The sequence below is a fragment of the Rutidosis leptorrhynchoides genome, chromosome 11 (genome assembly GCF_046630445.1).
Source record: "Rutidosis leptorrhynchoides isolate AG116_Rl617_1_P2 chromosome 11, CSIRO_AGI_Rlap_v1, whole genome shotgun sequence".
Lineage (NCBI taxonomy): Eukaryota > Viridiplantae > Streptophyta > Magnoliopsida > Asterales > Asteraceae > Rutidosis > Rutidosis leptorrhynchoides.
In genome coordinates this window covers 129,741,542-129,759,310 of record NC_092343.1, presented here as the reverse complement: position 1 = coordinate 129,759,310, position 17,769 = coordinate 129,741,542, and the positions used below count along the sequence as shown (strand labels likewise).

The following is a 17,769-nucleotide window of genomic DNA, read 5'->3' as shown; positions in this document are numbered from 1 at the left end:
GATGCTTCTCTAAATGGACTCGGGTGTGTTCTAATGCAAAGAGGTAAGGTCATCGCTTACGCCTCTCGAAAATTAAAGGAACACGAAACGAGATATCCGACTCATGATCTTGAGTTGGCGGCGGTTGTTCATACGTTGAAAATTTGGCGCCACTACTTGTATGGTGTCAAGTGTACGATTTATTCGGATCACAAGAGTTTGAAACATCTTTTTGATCAACGAGATTTGAATTATCGTCAACGTAGATGGATGGATGTGGTGAAGGACTATGATTGTGAAATACTTTATCATCCAGGTAAGGCGAATGTGGTCGCGGATGCGTTAAGTCGAAAGAGTCAACATCCGGCGATACGAGTAGGATCGTTACGCATGATTATTACTAACGATTTTCTCGTAAAGCTTGGTGAGATTCAAATTGAAGCTTTTGTTAACAATAAGCATGAGGAACGAATCATGGGGCAAACGGAGTTTATTACTTTAGGTCCGCATGGCTTGTTGTCTTTTCAAGGTAGAGTGTGGGTGCCTAAGATGGGTGATTACCGGCGGGTGCTACTTGATGAAGCACATAAGTCAAAGTATTCTATTCTTCCGGGTGCGATGAAAATGTATCTTGATTTAAAGAAAGAGTATTGGTGGCCGAGCATGAAACGTGATGTTGTGAGGTATGTTGAACAATGCGTCACATGTTTGCAAGTGAAAGCCGAACACCAAAAGCCGTATGGTAAGTTACAACCGTTAGAAATCCAGAAGTGGAAATGGGAGCACATTACCATGGATTTCATCACAAAGTTACCTAAAACGGCGAGGAACCAATTTGATTTGATTTGGGTGATAGTGGATCGATTGACGAAAAGTGCTTTGTTTCTTCCCATTCGGGAAGCGATATCATCGGAGACCTTGGCAAAGTTGTTCATCAAGGAAGTGATATCGAGACACGGGGTTCCTATATCTATTGTTTCGGATCGAGATACCCGTTTTACATCTCGGTTTTGGGAAAAGTTTCATGAAGATATGGGTACACAATTGAGAATGAGCACGCGTACCATCCTCAAACGGACGGTCAAACCGAACGTACGAACCAAACTTTGGAGGATTTGTTACGGGCGTGTATTATTGATTTCGGTGGTAGTTGGGATGAGCACTTACCTTTGGTGGAATTCTCGTACAATAATAGTTATCATACTAGTATCGGGATGCCACCTTACGAGATGCTTTATGGGCGTAGGTGTCGAACTCCTATTTGTTGGGGTGAAGTGGGCCAAAAGGAAATCGGGAGTACCGATTTGGTTTTAGAGACGAATAGCAAGATTGATTTGATTCAGACTCATTTGAAAAAGGCCCAAGATAGACAAAAATCTTATGCCGATAAGCGTAGACGACAAATTGAGTTCCAAGAAGGTGACATGGTGATGCTTAAGGTTTCGCCATGGAAGGGTATTATTCGGTTTCGAAAACGGGGAAAGTTAGCTCCTCGGTTTATTGGGCCATTTAAGGTTTTAGCTCGTGTTGGTGAAGTCGCGTATCGTTTGGAATTACCCGAAGAGCTTGCGGGGATCCATAATACATTTCATGTTTCCCATCTTCGTAAGTGTCTTGCGGATGATTCTTCTTGGATGCCTCTAGACGAAATCGAGTTAAACAACAAGTTAGAGTATGTTGAGGAACCGATTGCTATACTCGATGAGAAGGTCAAAAGGTTGAGAAATAAAGAGGTTAGGACTTTTAAAGTTCAATGGCGACGTAGTAAAGGTTCCGAGTTTACTTGGGAGCCCTAAGAGTTCGTGTTGGTTTATCTTCCCTCTTGTCATGCGGCTTGGATCGCGAGGACGCGCTCCGATTCAAGTGGGTGAGAGTTGTAAGACCCGTTTATTTGTTGTGTACATAAGTGTAATTAAGATGCTTGAAGTGGGGTTTTGTTGTACATATCCTAAAAAGGAGACATATTCTGGTCTGGGAGTTTTGCGCGCCGCGCCGATGCACTGTGACAGATTCTTTTTCTTTTAAATTAGATATTTTGAGGGCAAATTGGTAAAATCACAAGAAATCCGACTTTAAGGCTTTAGACCAGTTGGTGGAGCCTCATTAACTCCATTTCCATCTACTTCAACCTCATCCATTCAATTTTAGAGAGAGAAAGGGTTTTCTAGTGTGAGAGAGCTCCATTAAAGGAAGAAGGAGGTTGAATCGGGTCTTAGTGCGAGTTCTAAAGTTGTTCATCTAGTCGCTAGCTATGTGGTGATTGTGTTGGTAAGTTATAAAACATAATTTCTTATTTTAATTGTATTAAGGGTTAGGTTTTGGGTTAGTGTTGCACTTAAAACCCATTTTACTAGTGAATTGGGGGTTTAGGGTAAATTTGGGTCGTGTAGACTCAAAGATGACTAACTAGGGTTTTCAAAGTATCAATTTATGTTTATGATACTAGATGGGTTAGTGGAATTACTAGCACACTTATATATATGTAAATGGGTGTTAAGTGGGTTAGTAGATGACCCGAAATGGGTGTGTAGACCTTAAATTGGTCAAATGGGTCAAAGTGGACCTAAGTTAGTTAATGTTTGTGATTAATGCCTAAACCTTGTTTTGAAACGAGTTTTAAACCTATCTTGGCTAATGTTAAGGTTTTGGTATGAGTTGACCCAAAATTAGGGTTAAGGATGCAAATGGGTTGAAATTGCACCTTGGGTCAAAATGGCTTTGGAATGGTGAAAGAATTGGTTGACCAACTTGAGTTTGTGATTGATAATATGTATAATATGATAGGTACGTTACATTGAGGTCTTGCAAGCTAGGGTATCTTTTCACAAGAGATTTTGAGGTGAGTGGAATAAGTATACATGTACGTATATGATGTGTTTACTTGTAGAAATGGATATGTGTTGTCCAAGTTAGTGATATATGCGTTGTACGCTAACGGTTTTATGAACGGATATATGTTATCTAATTTAGTGTTATATGTGTTGTACACTAATGATTTATGAATGGATATGTGTTGTCCGATTTAGTGTTATATGTGTTGTACACTAACGATTTTATAAACGGATATGTGTTGTCCAAGGGTTAGTGATATATGTGTTGTGCACTAACGGTTGTTATGAACACCAATGGGAAATTTGAGTACCATTCATTTTACGATTAGTTAACCATGGTTGTATGAATTGTGTATTAGCATATTTAATTATGAACTATATGCTTTGTTATTGCTAGCTCAAATGTGAATTGCGGTTATTGGTATATGCATAATGTTTTGCATGGTTGTCGAATTGCTAGCTTGTGTACGGTATTGTGTAAGTGTTTGCAAGTAGATATATTATATATGTATATGTATAATTATTGCATTCACTAAGCTTTGCTTACCCTCTCGTTGTTTACCTTTTTATAGGTTCGGTTGTGGACAAGGGTAAGGGCATTATCTTGGATTAGAGATCCCGCTTTGTTGTTGGGGGACGCTTTTTAGATGAGATAGCTTTTGGAGTTTGACCGAGACTTAGGTAGTTTAACCCTAAACACCATGCTCGTAGTTTCATTTAGAAATTAAACTAATGTGGTCGAAACTCAAACTTTTGTATGAAACTCGTAAAACGGCCGATGTGGGCCCCGCTTTGTAAAACTTATTTTATGTTTGAATCATGTTAGTTTTACATATTGGAACTTGTTGTTAAAAGCGTTTTGTCTAATTATGCCGGGAAAAGGTCAAACATTTTCGTGATTTTGACTTTCGGAGACAGCGGACTGCCCAGGCCATTCTGCACGTCGCGCGAATGCCTGGCGCACCGCGCCACATGCTGAACAAACAAATTTTTTTTTTGTGACAAGTTAATGCGGGTTGGTTCGTGGTTTGGTTTGGTTCGTTACATGTGGCGTATCGATTAGAATTACCCACTGAGCTTAATAATGTGCATGATGTATTTCATGTCTCGAATCTTAAAAAGTGTCTTGCTGATGACACACTTGTTATTCCATTGGATGATATCCGCACTGATGATAAAATGCATTTCGTTGAAGAACCGATCGAGGTTATGGATCGTGAGGTTAAAAGCTTGAAACGAAGCACTATTTCTATTGTTAAGATCCGTTGGAATTCGCGGAGAGGCCCCGAGTATACCTGGGAACGTGAAGACCAAATGAAACAGAAATATCCTCATCTTTTTCCAGTCGGTGATACATCTGAGAAGTCTTCCAGAAACTTCGGGACAAAGTTTAAATTAACGGGGAGGTACTATAACAAACCTCATTTTTCCACTCTGTAATGACTAAAATGCCCTTAGGGTTTCATTGTTGTTTCGTGCATTATTATTAGGGTTGTTATCCGGACATAATAAATGAAGTAATTAATAATCGTATTTAATAAACTAAACTCTAACCCTAAACATTTTGTTTTATTTATTATTTATAGAATGGGATATACCTAAACCCTAAACATTAAATGTGAACCCTAAACATTTCGTTTTATGATAAGTTATTTATTTATTATTTATAGAATGAGATATACCTAAACCTTGCTACACACTTATAGGCAGTGTACATAATCGTAGAGTAGTGTAGTTTTTAGTAAGTCCGGTTTATTCCACAGGGATACATGTACAGATTGAAAACGTACTAAATATTTTTGTAAACAATTATATTTATACAAATATATATTTATATTTAAGTAGTAATAGTATTATTATAAAAGGGGGATTTTTACCGCTTAACGACCGGTTTGTCAATTTTTATATTTTTAATGACAGAAAAATAAATGACAGTATTTAAATGACGATAAATAAAATGACAGTAAATAAAGGTACGAGGAAATATGAAATAAAAGTATTATGATTATTTAAACTTCCGTAATCATTATGTTTGACGTTTTGATTTTAATTTATTACTCTGGGTTAATTGTCCTTTGTCCTGGATTGTTTGATATGTCTATCTGGTTTTTGTCCATAATAGTCCATCGGTCACAAATATAAAGTGCGAGTGTCCTCGTCAAATTACCCTTATACCCGAAGTCAAATAGTCCAACCAATTAAGGATTTAAACTGTGATGTAGTTATCACTTCTGTCAATAATTACACCAGTTGTCACTGTATGTAATCCACCCATGTTTTAATTAATTATGAATATTAATTTATCCACTTGATCAGTTTGAATAATCAATTACCTAACCCGAATAATTAATTAAATGATTATAACAGACTCCGTATTAACGTCACTAAATAGGACAAGCATATCATTATTAATTATTAGATTAATTAATTTGAAGATAGGTTCGACAGAATCCAATGAGTTGTCACTCAATTAGACAATACCCCCATCTATTAATAGTCCATAGTCCAATGTCCACAAGTGTCGGTCTTTTGTCCAAACCTTAATTATGGTCCAAAGTTCAATAACCCCGTCTTAATATTTAGTCCAACATCACGATTACTCCGGCTCAAATAAGCATAATAATAACTTAGTTACGAGACATTAATTTAAAAAGGTTGAACATAACTTACAATGATTATTAATTGTGTAGCGTTACACGGACAGAGTTTCGACTTAAAAATCGTAAAACATTCGTTACAATAACCTTATTATTAACTTAAAATTAAAATTATAATTATAAATATATATATATATATATATATATATATATATATATATATATATATATATATATATATATATATATATATATATATATATATATATATATATATATATATATAGAGAGAGAGAGATCAGAGAGTGAGATTGAATTTATGTGTATATTTCGGCCAGAATTCGTTCCAATTTATAGACCTGGCCAACTTTCTGGGGCCATGCGATCGCATAAAAAATCTTCTTCCTGGCCATGCGATCGCATGGCCAGCTGTGATAGGATATTTTCCTAATTCAAAACGTGGGCTGCTGAATTAATTTAATATATAATATAATATATATAATTTTATATAATTATATATATATATATTATATTATATTCTTATGCATAGTAAACTTGTAATTTTAGCTCCGTTGAGTTGTACGTTGTTACTTGGTTTATGTTCCGGTTCTGGATTTTCGAACGTCTTTTCGTATGCTTAGATATCTTGTGCTCTGCGTTCCGCGACTTGTACTCTTGTCAATATTTAGACGTTATTCATCAATAAATTGAACCACTTAGATTGTAACTTGTACATTTGAGCATTCTGTTCATTTGCGTCTTTAAATCGTCGATTCTGTCTTTTGTCTTCACCTTTTATTATTTAAACGATAATCACTTGTAAATAGAACAATTGCAACTAAAAGCTTGTCTTTCTCGAAGGATAATGCTATGAAATATGTGTTCGTTTTTAGCATTATCAAATATTCTCACACTTGAGCGTTGCTTGTCCTCAAGCAATATAGAACTTGAATATAACTTCACACTAATCACTTCTTTATTCTTCACACTTTATACATTAGTGATTTTGATACAGCGGTATGAACAATGATAGTAACGTTGTGGTTTACAGTCCCACATGACTATAAAAATTTAGATGCTTTAGGAAATTGGATCTTTATGAAAACATTTGATCTTTTAAAAATTAAAGCTAGATTTTACCCTAGACAGGTTTTCCGGAACAACCCTTCACCGGTGTTTGCGAAAATGTTTTTGTGGGTTGTGGATTTCAGATTTTAAAATTTTAGCTCAAAACTTGTGGTTTTGTGTCACCCACTTGCTAACCTTGTATTAGGAAAGCACACATCCAGTTTACTTGTCCCGTATATTACCTTTCGGTAAACGACCGTCCGGTTGTAAGGGAAAGTGATGAACAAGTAACTGTTAAGGCGATGTCTAATGACATGCGTTTGTTTATGGTCTAAAATGTGTCGGATGCAGATACTATCCTTTGTAGGAGCAATAGTAAAGACCATCCTATAGTTTTTCGGTCTGGCACAAGGTCCTGTCTTCGACCATGCTATGCAACCACCATATAACAACCCTCATTTTTCCACTCTGTAATGACTAAAATGCCCTTAGGGTTTCATTGTTGTTTCGTGCATTATTATTAGGTTGTTATCCGGACATAATAAATGAAGTAATTAATACTCGTATTTAATAAACTAAACTCTAACCCTAAACATTAAATGTGAACCCTAACCCTAATACTCGTATTAAATGAACTATAATTAATTAAATGATCGTATTTATTACTCTAACCCTAACCCTACGCATTAATTAAAATGTTAAACCCTAAACATTTATTAACATTATAAACCCTAACCTTAATTAGTAATTAATACTCTAAAGCCTAATACTATTTTAAAAACCCTAATCCTAAGTATTAAATATAAACCCTAAAAATAATAATATTATTATTATTAAATGTATATACTAAGTATTAATATGTATATAATATTTATTAATATAAATAAAATGTAAATGAGTATATACTTATGTGTATATATATACATAATGTATATGTATTGTGTAATAAGTATAAAATTTAAAAATATATATATAATTATAAAAATGCTGAAAATAAATAAATATACATATGTATATGTATATATATATATATAAATACTCATTTGTTCTATATTGTTCCAATTAAATAATAAATAATAAAATGATAAAAAATGCAAAATAATTCTATATTGTTCCAATTAAATAATAAAGAAAAAAATAAAAAAAATAAAGATATATAGGTCGGCCGAATTATATAAAAAAATAAAAATATTTTAATTATTAAATAGGAATTGTATTTGAAAACTATGTGAATTTACTTATTCTCTAAGTAATTGAAAAACTATAAAAGGACATCAAACCTCACTATTTTTCATCACAAAATTTTGGGAGCTTTTCACAAACCCTAAAATTAAATTTGTAAGTTTTTTTTTTCTTTTCTCTTTTCTTTCTTTCGATTTTTTTTCTTTTCTTTCTTTTTTGTTCGGCCGAAATAAAACAACAACAATAATATTTTTTTTTATTTTACAAGCTTAATTAAATCCAAACTTTTGCATGATAATTATTAACATGAAGAATGGGATTTATAAAAATTGATTTTACAGAAAAAAAATTCGTTTTTATATTTTTAAAATTTTTATTTGTTGATCTTTTTCAGCCGATACATAAATAAATATATAATAAATATATAAAGAATTTTATAAATTATATATTGTGCATGATAATTACTATTAAGTGTTATAAGATCTAGGAAAAAATAATTTTTTAGAATTATAACATGTATTTATATTTTTTTAAAATAATTAAAGGCAATGAAATTATAAAATACGGTTAATAAATTAAATATATATGTATAATTCAAATTAAATTATGAAAAATTTATGATAAGTTTATAAAATATACACATACAATATTCTGACCTCAGGATAATTTTTATAAATTTATAAGCGTATTTTTGTTTATAAACTTGATTAAATACGTACGAATTATATATATATATATATATATATATATATATATATATATATATATATATATATATATATATATATATATATATATATATATATATATATATATATATATATATATATATATAACAAAAATTGAATTAAATAGTTATAACATATTAAAATCTGTAAAAATAATTCTTACAAGTTCTAACAACTTTATAAAAGTTATTAAAATCAAAAACTAGAATTTTATATCATGATATGTATTTATTTCCTATTTATTAATATACCGATATATAAATACACACATAAATAGAAATTTAAATAATCTACAACCTATAAATTAGTAATAATAATTTTTACAGATTATATTAGGTTTATAATAATTGTTCAAGTCAAAAAATTTATTTATATAACAAGTTATATAATTATTTTACATTTTTTTATTAAACTGATCGGTATAGATGTCTAAAAAGAGTTAAAAATTATTTAAAATATTAAAAACAGTAATAATTAAATAGAAACTGATTAGAACGGTGTTAGAACTTATAAAAATAATTTTAGTAATTATTGAAATATTATTTATAATTAAATACGAATTATCTAGTAATTAGTCTTGTAAAAGGGATAAAATTCTTAATAGATATATATAATAATAATAAAAAATATATATAAAATTTTTCTAAGTTTAATAAACTTGTAGGAATCTATAAAAAATATAAAATTATATTTTTGGTTCGAATTTATATTTATTCCATAATTAAGTTTGTATTAGATGTAAACCGAAATTAAATAAGGAAATAAATATATAAATAAATATTAAATAAGATAAAATCTTATCTAAGGTTTTTATATGATTATCTTACCTATTTTAATTAGTAGAAAAAAATAAGGAATATTATTTTTAATATAATTTGGATATTTACTTGATTTAAAAGTAATTAGAGATAATAAGATAATTATAAATTATAAATAAATAAATATAATAATTATATTTAATTATTAATAGAATACTTTGATTATTATATAATAATTAAAAGTTTATAATACTAACTATAGTAATACATTATTAATAAATAATTATAGGATAATTATTAATACTTTTATTATAAGTATGATTTAAATAAATATTGATTCACTAACAAATAACTATAATATAATAATAACATAGATTAAGACTTAAACTTAAAGTGAAAGTTATAATCGAAAGATAACGTGTACTATATACGAACCTCACCGCTACTTACGGCCTAGGGTGGTCCTTGTTGCCTTATGGGAACCGCTTGTGGATCTCGAATGCCAAGACTTAGATTCTGGTCAAGAGTCCTGGGCGCCCGGTAAAAACAGATCATCAGAGTGACTTGCATGATAGCAATGGGTAAAGGTGTACAACATCTTGGTAAAGATTATAACCCGAGCTTTCTATAATTGGAAAGTTACTATAAGTGGAAACTTTCTATAAATAGTAACCTTCCGAAAATGGAATTTCTTTTAGAAAACCATCATCATTAGTATAGTTATTATACTTAAGTCTATTAGACAATGTCTGATCATACATTTTGTCTCTAGGTTGAGATCTCGATCACGTCCGTTCCGTTCAATTCATTTCTCTTGTGGAATAACTCTTTTGTGCTACTAAGGTGAACTCATAGCCCTGCTTTTACATATTTTATTGAATTTTATAAATCTTGGGGTGAGACACATGCTTGCTTTTAAATGGTTTACAATTTAGACACAAGTGCCTAAACTTTTTGATATGCAACTTCGTGAGACTTTTGTTAACGTGTATTGTTACATGCAAATCCCCGCCATAATATCGTTAATTACTGGAATTAAAATGTTGCAAGCTTAATTATTGTGAGTAGGCCTATTAATGATACGCATATCCGCAAGGCTATGCGGATGCGCATCCAAGGCATTAAATCACACACAAAGGCGTGTGTCACGGGTATAGCCGCACACTATGCGTCTATACCATCTGATGCGAGTTCGTTTACTTGCATATGGGTCCGGTACATTCTAGAGGAATGTACGATATAATCACTACGGATTCTATTCCTTAAATAACGAAAGTTAGTTAAGGATGAGATTGCATTTAATTAGGGAAAGGATTCTACCAAAACCCTAATTCATGAGCCTATAAATACATAGCTCATAAAACCCTAGACATTCATTCGTTTACTAATACGTAAACTAAAAGCATACAAATCTCTATCGTACGAACAAAGCTTCTTACGATCTTTCTAAGACTTTCAGGTATGTATTGAACTATGAAACCTTCATGTCTTTGGGCCACTCAACCTCGTATGCTAGGTTGTTGGTGGAATCTCAAATCGGCCACCCTGTCGGGATCGAAACGATACCGACGTGGGTTATCCACGACTAAGCGTCGGAGGTTCGAATGTTGTTAGTCCTTAACCCCTTTATGCACTCAAGCGTAGGTTCACCTTGACCCCGTGAAAGTATGCTTGATCATTTGGCGCCATCCGTGGGACCGGTTACATGAAACAAGGAAGATGGGAATTTATGTTGTATATGATTTATTATACGTACTGTTTTCCATTAAACTTTTTTGTTTATCTAATCGGTCACTTTCAGGTTTTTTCTCTATTGTCGGCAAGAATGGGTGGAGGAAGTAAGAGTGCAAAGAGTCAAGGGCGATCGGACTCTCCAGGAAGTCCAGGGTTTCAAACACCTACGGTGTCTGTCACGAACACACCGTCAACGCCGCCAGCACCAACTAAAGGCACATCAAAGCCTCCATCAACACCAAGTGTTGGAATAGGGCTGGTTACATCAGAAACTGTCCCGAATGAGTCATCTAAAGGATGGTGGCACACTCCCGATGGGAGTTTACTGGAAACAGGAACTGGTTTTAAGCCATTCGACGATCTGTCACCAAAAATCCTGAGCTTTGGTTCTCCAAGCGAAACGGTTCCACCAGGTTTCAAAGTTAAAACTACCTGTGTAGGTACAATACCCATTATCACCTCAATTGAACCCGAGGCACCGATTGAAAGGGTCACAACCGAGAAAGCTCAGGAAAAAATCAGGCAAATGGGTCTGAGAAATCCAGATGGTTCATACATCATGCTGACACCACAACAAAGGTCAACGGCGCGTGCGCCTCCGCAATCAGTTCAAACTGTCGCAAATAATGAATACAGCGGAACGCACTATGCCGCGCCTCAGCCGAATAGCGTTATATCTCAATTACAGCAAGTCGCGCCACCACACCTGGCACCCGCTTTCAATGAGCCGACACGGGTACAAGAGTTCATGAGCAATTGGTTTGCAGTGATGCAAGGGCAAAAAGCTAAGCAAAGTTTTGAGTTAGCCCCTACAACAGAAAAGTTTGTACCGCACATCGCTAATCATCCCTTCACAGTCGCACCGGTGTTGCCCCTAACGCTCGGAAGTTATGACGGGCTATCAGATCCAGATGATTTTTTGCAAAAATTTGAAGGAACCGCAAGAACGCACAGTTGGGGTGATGCGGTAGCATGTCATATGCTACCAATAGTATTGCAAGGAGTGGCAAGAGAATGGTTCAATAATTTGCCAGCCCAAAGCATTACGAGCTTTGCAGATTTGCGCTCAAGATTCTTGTTAAATTTTCACAATTTGCGCGCACGTAAAAGAACGCATGTCGAATGTCACGACATTAAGCAAAAATCGAAAGAAAGGTTGGGAGAAATAATAGACAGGTATACAAAAGAGGTGGCTAAGATACAAGATTTACCAAAAAGCCAGAAGATATCCGACTTTATTCATTGCATAGATACGGACAGACACCTGTCTTTATGGCAATGGTTACGGAGAAGAGTGCCAGAAACTTTCGCGGAAGCCATAAAAGAAACGCATGATTACATGCGGGCACAAGAAGATATAAAGCAGAACTGCGGAGGTACCTCTTCAAACATGGACATCGATGATGATTATTATCGGGTGCAGGGAAGAGGTCCGGAGTCGGGTAAACGTTATGGCGGTAACGGCCAGCTCAGGGGTGGTACCTATCACAATGATAAGTATCGCAAGTTTAACAACAATAAAGGGGGAAGAAGCCAGAAGTTTAAAAGCGGCCACAATGAAAATGTGGCGTTAATAAAAGACCTCACAAAAACACCAAAAGAAATTTTGGCCACAGAAGCAGTGAGTAAGAGCTTCGACCCCCCAATGCCTTTGTCAAAATATGGAAACAGAGACAAAAGCAAGTTTTGTGATTTTCACGGTGATTACGGTCATGAGACTAACGAATGTCGGCACTTAATTGAAAGAGTGGCTGCTGAACTCAAAAAAGGAAGGCTACAACACTTGAAGAAAAGTGCAAGATCGCAGGGCGACAAACAAAAAGAATACCCGTGGCAAAAGAAGAATGATGAAAAAGAAACGGATAAAACCATAAACATGGTGACAAGCGTGGGGACAAATCAGAGGCGCAAGTTAGAAGTATCCGAAAAATGGGAAAACACACCCATCACATTCTCAGCTATAGCACAGGAACCATCGGATGCGCCCATCACAATTAAAGGGCGCGTCAAAAGTTGTGGGTATATCATCAAGCAATTACATGTAGACACCGGTTGTGGTGTTGATATTATGTACGAGCACTGCTTCCGCTTATTGCCAGGGACTGTGCGAGCTATACTAGTGGCTCCAAACACTGCGTTATCAGGATTCTCCGGCGAGTCCGCATGGCCAATCGGGATCATCGAGTTAGAGCTGGAGTTGGTAGATGATGACAATAAAGAGTTAATGAGGAGCACGACGGTAGAATTTGCCGTCGTAAGGTCATACTCAAAGTTTAATGCGCTTTTGGGGCGCACGACCTTGCAAAAATTAGGGGCAATCCCATCCACGATACATGGCCTTATCAAGTTCCCAACACCATTGGGAATTGCAACTATCAGGTCAGAAAAGCAAGATGCAAGTGTTGCAGCTGTTGAACATGCAGAGCAACAGCCGAGTGAGGCAGAGCAACTTAGAAGCTGCATGGTCATTGCAAACCCACGTTATCCAGAGCAGAAAATTAAAATTGGTGGAGGATTGTCTGATGAAATGAAGTTTAAGCTTCGTAATATATTAGCCGCCAATACGGACGTATTTGCATGGAAAGAAGCAGATATGACGGGTGTACTAAGAGAAATTGCTGAGCATAAGCTTAATGCAAATCCTAGTCTGACGCCGGTACGTCAAAAGAAATGCGGTATGGCTCCCGAAAGGAGTGAATGGCTGAAAGCAGAAGTCGACAAGTTGGTCAAAGCAAATATTCTGCGAGAAGTAAGGTACCAAACGTGGGTAGCAAACCCGGTGCTGGTAAAAAAGCCCGATGGGTCCTGGCGTATGTGTGTTGACTTCACGGATATCAATAAAGCATGCCCTAAGGATAATTATCCGCTGCCAGAAATAGACTGGAAGGTTGAATCTTTAGCCGGCTTCCGATACAAATGTTTTTTGGATGCGTACAAAGGATACCATCAAATACAGATGGCAGCAGATGATGAGGACAAAACTGCTTTCCATACAAGTCAAGGCATATACTGCTATACAAAGATGCCATTTGGTATAAAAAATGTCGGAGCAACATATCAGCGGGTAATAGACGAAGCTTTCAAATGTCAGATTCGGAGAAACTTGGAAGCATACGTTGATGACCTAGTAATAAAAAGCACAACAGAACAAGGTCTGTTGGAGGATATATTAGAAACGTTCGCGTCGTTAAGAAAGATTAATATGAAGCTCAACCCATCGAAGTGCAGTTTCGGAGAAGAAGAAGGAAAATTTCTTGGTCACATAATAACTGAGCGCGGAATACGTGCAAATCCAAAGAAAATAGAGGCAATTGAGAATATGCCATCACCAAGAAATAAAAAAGAAGTCCAAAGTTTAACAGGTAAGCTGGCGGCACTAACCAGGTTTTTATCAAAGTCCGTAGAGCGATCACTCCCATTTTTTGGGACATTAAAGAATTGCTTAAAGAAAACGGATTTCAAGTGGACGGAGGAAGCAGAAACGGCGTTTCAGGAAATGACAAAATTGCTGAAGGAGCTGTCTACAATGACTGCGCCAATTGCTGGAGAAACATTGATACTGTACTTGGCGGCATCAAAAGAAGCAATAAGTTCAGTGTTGATAGCGGACAGAGGACAGGTACGCACTATAAAATTAAATATAGCTAACTTTCAATCAATAGGCATTCAAATATATAATTATGCTATGCGGACAGGTGCAAATGCCTGTGTATTTCGTTAGCAAAGCTTTGACAGGGAGCGAATTAAATAATCCTGCAATTGAAAAATTAGTTTATGCACTCGTGCATACGACTAGACGCTTGCGGAGATATTTCCAAGCGCACCCAATAAGGGTTCTAACAGATCAGCCGATAAAGCAGGTATGACACACAACTTGTTATTGTCAATAAATACGAAATTGCTTGATAAGTTCTAGCAAATTCACATTCGCTGATACTTGTTGAGCAGGTGCTATATAAGCCAAAAAATTCTGGTCGCATGGCCAAATGGGCTATTGAATTGGGAGAACATGAGATAAGCTTCTCACCACGAAGTGCGGTAAAAGGACAGGTCCTAGTAGATTATCTGGCTGAAACAGCCGGAGATATCGAAGTCTCGCATGAATCAAAAGAAATACCACCTCCGCCCGAACAACTGTGGGAAATGCACACAGATGGGGCTTGTGGTCCAGAAGGCGGAGGGGCAGGAATAGTCCTAAAAAGTCCAGAGGGGGAAGAATATACCTTCGCACTGTGATTCAGCTTCCCCGTCATAAATAACGAAGCCGAATATGAAGCATTGTTATCTGGGATGCGGGTAGCAAAACATCTGGAAGTTAAAGAATTGTCAGTATACGTTGATTCGCAGTTGGTTGCAAACCAAATTAACGGAATATTCGAAGCACATGATGAATCGATGCAAAAATACTTGAAGCTAGTGCAAGAGTTAGCAGTTGACTTCGATTTGTTCCAGATAACTCAGATTTCAAGGACGCTGAACAAAAAGGCGGATGCGTTAAGCAAGTTAGCCGCGTTAACATTCAGTCATTTTAAGAAAGAAATTTGGGTTGAGGAAGTTAAGATAAAATCTATTGAAGAGAATAGTGTTTCAGCTGCGGTTTGAAATGTCCCGTTCTTATTGATTAAAAACGTTCCATATTAATTGATTTCGTTGCGAGGTTTTGACCTCTATATGAGACGTTTTTCAAAGACTGCATTCATTTTAAAACAAACCATAACCTTTATTTCATCAATAAAGGTTTAAAAAGCTTTACGTAGATTATCAAATAATGATAATCTAAAATATCCTGTTTACACACGACCATTACATAATGGTTTACAATACAAATATGTTACAACAAAATAAGTTTTTTGAATGCAGTTTTTACACAATATCATACAAGCATGGACTCCAAATCTCGTCCTTATTTAAGTATGCGACAGTGGAAGCTCTTAATAATCACCTGAGAATAAACATGCTTAAAACGTCAACAAAAATGTTGGTGAGTTATAGGTTTAACCTATATATATCAAATCATAATAATAGACCACAAGATTTCATATTTCAATACACACCCCATACATAGAGATAAAAATCATTCATATGGTGAACACCTGGTAACCGACATTAACAAGATGCATATATAAGAATATCCCCATCATTCCGGGACACCCTTCGGATATGATATAAATTTCGAAGTACTAAAGCATCCGGTACTTTGGATGGGGTTTGTTAGGCCCAATAGATCTATCTTTAGGATTCGCGTCAATTAGGGTGTCTGTTCCCTAATTCTTAGATTACCAGACTTAATAAAAAGGGGCATATTCGATTTCGATAATTCAACCATAGAATGTAGTTTCACGTACTTGTGTCTATTTTGTAAATCATTTATAAAACCTGCATGTATTCTCATCCCAAAAATATTAGATTTTAAAAGTGGGACTATAACTCACTTTCACAGATTTTTTACTTCGTCGGGAAGTAAGACTTGGCCACTGATTGATTCACGAAAATATAACAATATATACATATATATCAAAGTATGTTCAAAATATATTTACAACACTTTTAATATATTTTGACGTTTTAAGTTTATTAAGTCAGCTGTCCTCGTTAGTAACCTACAACTAGTTGTCCACAGTTAGATGTACAGAAATAAATCGATAAATATTATCTTGAATCAATCCACGACCCAGTGTATACGTATCTCAGTATTGATCACAACTCAAACTATATATATTTTGGAATCAACCTCAACCCTGTATAGCTAACTCCAACATTCACATATAGAGTGTCTATGGTTGTTCCGAAATATATATAGATGTGTCGACATGATAGGTCGAAACATTGTATACGTGTCTATGGTATCTCAAGATTACATAATATATAATACAAGTTGATTAAGTTATGGTTGGAATAGATTTGTTACAAATTTTCACGTAGCTAAAATGAGAAAAATTATCCAATCTTGTTTTACCCATAACTTCTTCATTTTAAATCCGTTTTGAGTGAATCAAATTGCTATGGTTTCATATTAAACTCTATTTTATGAATCTAAACAGAAAATGTATAGGTTTATAGTCAGAAAAATAAGTTACAAGTCGTTTTTGTAAAGGTAGTCATTTCAGTCGAAAGAACGACGTCTAGATGACCATTTTAGAAAACATACTTCCACTTTGAGTTTAACCATAATTTTTGGATATAGTTTCATGTTCATAATAAAAATCATTTTCTCAGAATAACAACTTTTAAATCAAAGTTTATCATAGTTTTTAATTAACTAACCCAAAACAGCCTGCGGTGTTACTACGACGGCGTAAATCCAGTTTTACGGTGTTTTTCGTGTCTCCAGGTTTTAAATCATTAAGTTAGCATATCATATAGATATAGAACATGTGTTTAGTTGATTTTAAAAGTCAAGTTAGAAGGATTAACTTTTGTTTGCGAACAAGTTTAGAATTAACTAAACTATGTTCTAGTGATTACAAGTTTAAACCTTCGAATAAGATAGCTTTATATGTATGAATTGAATGATGTTATGAACATCATTACTACCTTAAGTTCCTTGTATAAACCTACTGGAAAATTGAAAAATGGATCTAGCTTCAACGGATCCTTGGATGGCTCGAAGTTCTTGAAGCAGAATCATGACACGAAAACAAGTTCAAGTAAGATCATCACTTGAAATAAGATTGCTATAGTTATAGAAATTGAACCAAAGTTTGAATATGATTATTACCTTGTATTAGAATGATAACCTACTGTAAGAAACAAAGATTTCTTGAGGTTGGATGATCACCTTACAAGATTGGAAGTGAGCTAGCAAACTTGAAAGTATTCTTGATTTTATGTAACTAGAACTTGTAGAATATATGAAGAACACTTAGAACTTGAAGATAGAACTTGAGAGAGA

The 17,769-nt window shown here is 34.7% G+C and overlaps 1 protein-coding gene across 1 annotated transcript; it reads left to right on the top strand.

Moving 5' to 3' along the window:
- Nucleotides 1-10,968: 10,968 nt before the first annotated feature.
- LOC139874942 (uncharacterized) lies at nucleotides 10,969-15,479 on the top strand. Its single transcript, XM_071862331.1, has 3 exons — nucleotides 10,969-14,496; nucleotides 14,573-14,737; nucleotides 15,225-15,479. Exons 1-3 carry the CDS (start codon nucleotides 10,969-10,971, stop codon nucleotides 15,477-15,479), a joined length of 3,948 nt encoding a protein of 1,315 aa, XP_071718432.1.
- Nucleotides 15,480-17,769: the final 2,290 nt, after the last annotated feature.

Bases quoted from the DNA above. Each gene is read 5' to 3' on its own strand.
- LOC139874942 (XM_071862331.1), top strand. From the start codon at position 10,969: ATGGGTGGAGGAAGTAAGAGTGCAAAGAGTCAAGGGCGATCGGACTCT. The intron at 14,497-14,572 runs GTACGCACTATA...CTATGCGGACAG, and splicing joins TGATAGCGGACAGAGGACAG to GTGCAAATGCCTGTGTATTT. The intron at 14,738-15,224 runs GTATGACACACA...GTTGATTCGCAG, and splicing joins CAGATCAGCCGATAAAGCAG to TTGGTTGCAAACCAAATTAA.